This window comes from Oncorhynchus kisutch, unplaced genomic scaffold, assembly GCF_002021735.2.
Source record: "Oncorhynchus kisutch isolate 150728-3 unplaced genomic scaffold, Okis_V2 scaffold1054, whole genome shotgun sequence".
NCBI classification, from domain to species: Eukaryota; Metazoa; Chordata; class Actinopteri; order Salmoniformes; family Salmonidae; genus Oncorhynchus; species Oncorhynchus kisutch.
The window spans coordinates 52501-60645 of NW_022262999.1; the positions used below are offsets into that span (position 1 = coordinate 52501).

The 8145-nt window shown below is 42.7% G+C and overlaps 1 protein-coding gene across 1 annotated transcript in view; it reads right to left on the reverse strand.

Moving 5' to 3' along the window:
• LOC109876736 (neutral amino acid transporter A) overlaps window positions 1–7626 on the reverse strand; it is a 31552-nt gene extending 23926 nt beyond the window's left edge. Inside the window, exon 1 of the mRNA XM_031817528.1 lies at window positions 6956–7626. Within this exon, the coding sequence (XP_031673388.1) occupies window positions 6956–7467 (512 nt within the window). The 5' untranslated portion in view covers window positions 7468–7626. The remainder of the gene's footprint in view (window positions 1–6955) is intronic.
• Between the last annotated feature and the right edge of the window lie 519 nt (window positions 7627–8145).

An 8145-nucleotide genomic window follows, 5' to 3' on the forward strand; every position in this document is an offset into this window, starting at 1 on the left:
AGTTAAACTACATAATGCTGGGGTGGTTCACTACCCACATAGTTAAACTACATAATGCTGGGGTGGTTCACTACCCACATAGTTAAACTACATAATGCTGGGGTGGTTCACTACCCACATAGTTAAACTACACAATGATGGGGTGGTTCACTACCCACATAGTTAAACTACATAATGCTGGGGTGCAACACTACCCACATAGTTAAACTACATAATGCTGGGGTGGTTCACTACCCACATAGTTAAACTACACAATGCTGGGGTGGTTCACTACCCACATAGTTAAACTACATAATGCTGGGGTGGTTCACTACCCACATAGTTAAACCACATAATGCTGGGGTGCAATACTACCCACATAGTTAAACTACATAATGCTTGGGTGCATCACTACCCACATAGTTAAACCACATAGTTAAACTACATAATGCTGGGGTGCAGCACATAGTTAAACTACATAATGCTGGGGTGCATCACTACCCACATAGTTAAACCACATAGTTAAACCACATAATGCTGGGGTGCACCACTACCCACATAGTTAAACCACATAGTTAAACCACATAATGCTGGGGTGCACCACTACCCACATAGTTAAACCACATAGTGCTGGGGTGCATCACTACCCACATAGTTAAACTACATAATGCTGGGGTGGTTCACTACCCACATAGTTAAACTATATAATGCTGGGGTGCAACACTACCCACATAGTTAAACTACATAATGCTGGGGTGGTTCACTACCCACATAGTTAAACTACATAATGCTGGGGTGGTTCACTACCCACATAGTTAAACTACACAATGCTGGGGTGGTTCACTACCCACATAGTTAAACTACATAATGCTGGGGTGCAACACTACCCACATAGTTAAACTACATAATGCTGGGGTGGTTCACTACCCACATAGTTAAACTACACAATGCTGGGGTGGTTCACTACCCACATAGTTAAACTACATAATGCTGGGGTGGTTCACTACCCACATAGTTAAACTACATAATGCTGGGGTGGTTCACTACCCACATAGTTAAACCACATAATGCTGGGGTGCAATACTACCCACATAGTTAAACTACATAATGCTTGGGTGCATCACTACCCACATAGTTAAACCACATAGTTAAACTACATAATGCTGGGGTGCATCACTACCCACATAGTTAAACCACATAGTTAAACAACATAATGCTGGGGTGCACCACTACCCACATAGTTAAACCACATAGTTAAACCACATAGTGCTGGGGTGCATCACTACCCACATAGTTAAACTACATAATGCTGGGGTGGTTCACTACCCACATAGTTAAACTACATAATGCTGGGGTGGTTCACTACCCACATAGTTAAACTACATAATGCTGGGGTGGTTCACTACCCACATAGTTAAACTACACAATGCTGGGGTGGTTCACTACCCACATAGTTAAACTACATAATGCTGGGGTGCAACACTACCCACATAGTTAAACTACATAATGCTGGGGTGGTTCACTACCCACATAGTTAAACTACACAATGCTGGGGTGGTTCACTACCCACATAGTTAAACTACATAATGCTGGGGTGGTTCACTACCCACATAGTTAAACTACATAATGCTGGGGTGGTTCACTACCCACATAGTTAAACCATATAATGCTGGGGTGCAATACTACCCACATAGTTAAACTACATAATGCTTGGGTGCATCACTACCCACATAGTTAAACCACATAGTTAAACTACATAATGCTGGGGTGCAGCACATAGTTAAACTACATAATGCTGGGGTGCATCACTACCCACATAGTTAAACCACATAGTTAAACCACATAATGCTGGGGTGCACCACTACCCACATAGTTAAACCACATAGTTAAACCACATAGTGCTGGGGTGCATCACTACCCACATAGTTAAACTACATAATGCTGGGGTGGTTCACTACCCACATAGTTAAACTATATAATGCTGGGGTGCAACACTACCCACATAGTTAAACTACATAATGCTGGGGTGGTTCACTACCCACATAGTTAAACTACATAGTTAAACTACATAATGCTGGGGTGGTTCACTACCCACATAGTTAAACTACATAATGCTGGGGTGGTTCACTACCCACATAGTTAAACTACATAATGCTGGGGTGGTTCACTACCCACATAGTTAAACCACATAATGCTGGGGTGCAATACTACCCACATAGTTAAACTACATAATGCTTGGGTGCATCACTACCCACATAGTTAAACTACATAATGCTGGGGTGCATCACTACCCACATAGTTAAACCACATAGTTAAACCACATGATGCTGGGGTGCACCACTACCCACATAGTTAAACCACATAGTTAAACCACATAGTGCTGGGGTGCATCACTACCCACATAGTTAAACTACATAATGCTGGGGTGGTTCACTACCCACATAGTTAAACTAAATAATGCTGGGGTGGTTCACTACCCACATAGTTAAACTACATAATGCTGGGGTGGTTCACTACCCACATAGTTAAACTACACAATGCTGGGGTGCATCACCACCCACATAGTTAAACTACACAATGCTGGGGTGGTTCACTACCCACATAGTTAAACTACATAATGCTGGGGTGGTTCACTACCCACATAGTTAAACCACATAATGCTGGGGTGCAATACTACCCACATAGTTAAACTACATAATGCTTGGGTGCATCACTACCCACATAGTTAAACCACATAGTTAAACTACATAATGCTGGGGTGCATCACTACCCACATAGTTAAACCACATAGTTAAACCACATGATGCTGGGGTGCACCACTACCCACATAGTTAAACCACATAGTTAAACCACATAGTGCTGGGGTGCATCACTACCCACATAGTTAAACTACATAATGCTGGGGTGGTTCACTACCCACATAGTTAAACTACATAATGCTGGGGTGGTTCACTACCCACATAGTTAAACTACATAATGCTGGGGTGGTTCACTACCCACATAGTTAAACTACATAATGCTGGGGTGGTTCACTACCCACATAGTTAAACTACATAATGCTGGGGTGGTTCACTACCCACATAGTTAAACTACATAATGATGGGGTGCAACACATAGTTAAACTACATAATGCTGGGGTGGTTCACTACCCACATAGTTAAACTACACAATGCTGGGGTGCATCACCACCCACATAGTTAAACTACACAATGCTGGGGTGGTTCACTACCCACATAGTTAAACTACATAATGCTGGGGTGGTTCACTACCCACATAGTTAAACTACATAGTTAAACTACATAATGCTGGGGTGCAGCACTACCCACATAGTTAAACTACATAATGCTGGGGTGGTTCACTACCCACATAGTTAAACTACATAATGCTGGGGTGCAGCACTACCCACATAGTTAAACTACATAATGCTGGGGTGCAACACTACCCACATAGTTAAACTACATAATGCTGGGGTGCAACACTACCCACATAGTTACACTACATAATGCTGGGGTGCAACACTACCCACATAGTTAAACTACATAATGCTGGGGTGGTTCACTACCCACATAGTTAAACTACATAATGCTGGGGTGCAACACTACCCACATAGTTAAACTACATAATGCTGGGGTGCATCACTACCCACATAGTTACACTACATAATGCTGGGGTGCATCACTACCCACATAGTTACACTACATAATGCTGGGGTGCAACACTACCCACATAGTTAAACTACATAATGCTGGGATGCATCACTACACACATAGTTAAACTACATAATGCTGGGGTGGGGCACTACCCACATAGTTAAACTATATAACTATGTGGGTAGTGAACCACCCCAGCATTAAACTACATAATGCTGGGGTGGTTCACTACCCACATAGTTAAACTATATAATGCTGGGGTGCAACACTACCCACATAGTTAAACTACATAATGCTGGGGTGCAGCACTACCCACATAGTTAAACTACATAATGCTGGGGTGCAACACTACCCACATAGTTAAACCACATAATGCTGGGGTGCAGCACTACCCACATAGTTAAACTACATAATGCTGGGGTGCAACACTACCCACATAGTTAAACTACATAATGCTGGGGTGCAGCACTACCCACATAGTTAAACTACATAATGCTGGGGTGCAACACTACCCACATAGTTAAACTACATAATGCTGGGGTGGTTCACTACCCACATAGTTAAACTACATAATGATGGGGTGCAGCACATAGTTAAACTACATAATGCTGGGGTGCAACACTACCCACATAATTAAACTACACAATGCTGGGGTGCATCACCACCCACATAGTTAAACTACACAATGCTGGGGTGGTTCACTACCCACATAGTTAAACTACATAGTTAAACTACATAATGCTGGGGTGGTTCACTACCCACATAGTTAAACTACATAATGCTGGGGTGGTTACTACCCACATAGTTAAACTACATAATGCTGGGGTGCATCACTACCCACATAGTTAAACCACATAGTTAAACTACATAATGCTGGGGTGCATCACTACCCACATAGTTAAACCACATAGTGCTGGGGTGCATCACTACCCACATAGTTAAACTACATAACTATGTGGGTAGTGAACCACCATAGCATTAAACTACATAATGCTGGGGTGGTTCACTACCCACATAGTTAAACTATATAATGCTGGGGTGCAACACTACCCACATAGTTAAACTACATAACTATGTGGGTAGTGAACCACCATAGCATTAAACTACATAATGCTGGGGTGGGTCACTACCCACATAGTTAAACTACATAATGCTGGGGTGCATCACAGAGTTAAACTACATAATGCTGGGGTGCATCACTACCCACATAGTTAAACTACATAGTTAAACTACATAATGCTGGGGTGCATCACTACCCACATAGTTACACTACATAATGCTGGGGTGCCCCACTACCCACATAGTTACACTACATAATGCTGGGGTGGTTCACTACCCACATAGTTACACTACATAATGCTGGGGTGCAACACTACCCACATAGTTACACTACATAATGCTGGGGTGGGGCACTACCCACATAGTTAAACTACATCACTGCTGTCCTTAAGTGTTTCATTCTCACCTTTCAATAAGTGACTGATTTAGACAGGAGAAAACCAGGTGTTTACTCTCTCTCTCTAATTGTCAATTAGTGACGTTAATAAGTTAGACACTGATACATGGGACAGCCATGTTATCTTATGACAGCTCTCCCTTGTAAAATAGATATTTGATCTGAACTGGGTCGCCTAGTAAAGTTAAAGATAAAGTAAATTAAGTTCTTGTCCCAGACAGTTTGTAATAGACCACTAACACTTCAGGACAGGAGGATTCTTGTCCCAGACAGTTTGTAATAGACCACTAATACTTCAGGACAGGTGGATTCTTGTCCCAGACTGTTTGTAATGGACCACTAATACTTCAGGACAGGTGGATTCTTGTCCCAGACAGTTTGTAATAGACCACTAATACTTCAGGACAGGTAGATTCTTGTCCCAGACAGTTTGTAATAGACCACTAATACTTCAGGACAGGAGAATTCTTGTCCCAGACAGTCTGCATTGATACCTGATGCTGTGTATTATGATAAGAGGCACAAGTGTTTTCAGTCACCAGCAGTGACATGTATAGAGTATTGGAATACATGTACAGCCATACAGGGATATATGGCTGTGATATATGGCTGGGATATATGTCTGGGATATATGGTTGGGATATATGTCTGGGATATGTCTGGGATATGTCTGGGATATGTCTGGGATATATGGTTGGGATATATGGCTGGGATATATGGCTGGGATATATGGCTGGGATATATGGCTGGGATATATGGCTGGGATATATGTCTGGGATATATGGCTGGGATATATGTCTGGGATATATGGTTGTGATATATGTCTGGGATATATGGTTGTGATATATGTCTGGGATATATGGTTGTGATATATGTCTGGGATATGTCTGGGATATGTCTGGGATATATGTCTGGGATATATGTCTGGGATATATGGCTGTGCTATATGGCTGTGCTATATGGCTGTGCTATATGGCTGGGATATATGGCTGGGACATATGGCTGGGACATATGGCTGGGACATATGGCTGGGACATATGGTTGTGATATATGGCTGGGATATATGGCTGGGATATATGGCTGTGCTATATGGTTGTGAGCATGCCTGTGTAGTTGACATACGCCAGCTGTGGCGTAGCTTGGGCTTCCCTACAGATAACTTTTCTTTGTGCAGAACAGAATCCTGGGTTTAACAGCTGTCAGCTTTCCCTCAGATGCAGACATACAGATGGACAGGCAGGTAGACAGACAGGAAGGCAGACAGATTGGAGGGCAGGCCGAGCGTTTGACATGCAGATAGTTGGACACATAGACCAACAGACATACACACAGACAGTCATTCGGGTAGAGAGGGAGTTAGGTAGGCAGACACACAGACCGGCAGACAGGCAGACACCCAATGACACACTGTGTTAGAACCTTTGTCTCATGGGAATGCTATTATAATATTTATTTTATGTTGTTTGTTTGCTTTGATTCTTCCTGTCAGGGTCTGTTTTGTTTTACTTACTGCTTTATATCGTACCATTATGCATAAACAAATCACGTAAATGAAAAACATATGTTAACTAATTCCCCCCAAAATATTGACCAATGACCATCTATATCCAGGCCTAGGTCTCTTGATTTCTGAGTGCCATGTAATTCCATGTAAGGTACTGGAACAAGCATGCGCCTTGGCTCTCATGTGTGTAACCTATATAGGCTACAGTATTGGCCGGGGGAATAAGTGGAGCACGCATTTACTCTACTACTACCCAGTCATCTCACCCCCTGAGCCATGCTAGCTTATTTCCTTTCAAGAAACACTCTTTAACATAATACATGTATTAGCCTATTGAAACAACAACCTCATCCCCGCAACAGTTACCTTGCAAGATCTAAAAACGAATCCGTGGTCTCCTTGTTGGTATTGACGCTCTCGAGACCTAGATTATTTGTGTTCAGAGCCCCGGCACCGACTCCCGGTTTGATAATGAAGGCGAGGGACACACCAATTCCCGATGCGATGAGTGTGGTCACCAGGAAGTAGGAGACCGCGATGCCTCCTAGTTTTCCCAGGGAGCGCGTGTCCAGGCTGGCGGCGCCGGAGATCAGGCTGCACACGACCAGAGGAAGGATAATCATCTTCAGCATCCTCAGAAGCATCTCACCGGGGAAAGCAAAATAAGTCATCTGCGCCCGGGTTAGGTTCATATTCCGAACCATCATTCCGAGGCCGACGCCTACTAGAACTCCAGACACCGTCATTATCACTAACATATTCCTATTCAAAAATCTCATCAACTTGTCTTTACAGCTTTTCTTCTTCTTTCCATTCTTCTCCAAGATGTCGTCGGTGGAGACCGAATCGGTCATTGTGTGTCCGTTTTTCTTCTCCATTTTGATGGAAATTGTGGGGCAGAACACTGAATAACAGTAAATTCGTGAGAAAATTGAATGTTCCTGGAGCAGCGTGGGAGAACACACTCTCAGACGAGTAGCATTTGTGAGTAGACTGATGCAAGCGTAATTAGTCCTGTCAAACGCAACGTGTTTCTCCACCAATGGTGAGAGAGGGGCTACACACTAAAAAAGAGGACATGCGCACTTCCTCCTTTTGCTCAATATTAAGACCATCTGATGCAACAGTGGGAGAAATTGCCTGGGTCTGCAACTGTGCATTTGTATTGAAACATGTTGTGACTGGAAATTAGAGAAAAATGTAAACATTTCAAAGATAATATTTGATTTAGTGTACCTCTAGTTATTATTTTACACAAGTCATTATCTCGATGAAATAACGTAGGCCTGTATAGCAAATTACTTGATTTGTCAAACCCTGACCATAGTTTGCTTTGTATGTTTCTATGTTTTGGTTGGTCAGGGTGTGATCTGAGTGGGCATTCTATGTTGGATGTCTTGTTTGTCTATTTCTATGTCTGGCCTGATATGGTTCTCAATCAGAGGCAGGCGTTAGTCATTGTCTCTGATTGGGAACCATATTTAGGTAGCTTTTGTTGTTCCTTTCTCTGTGTTTTGCACCAGATAGGGCTGTTTTTGGTTTTCCACGTTTATTGT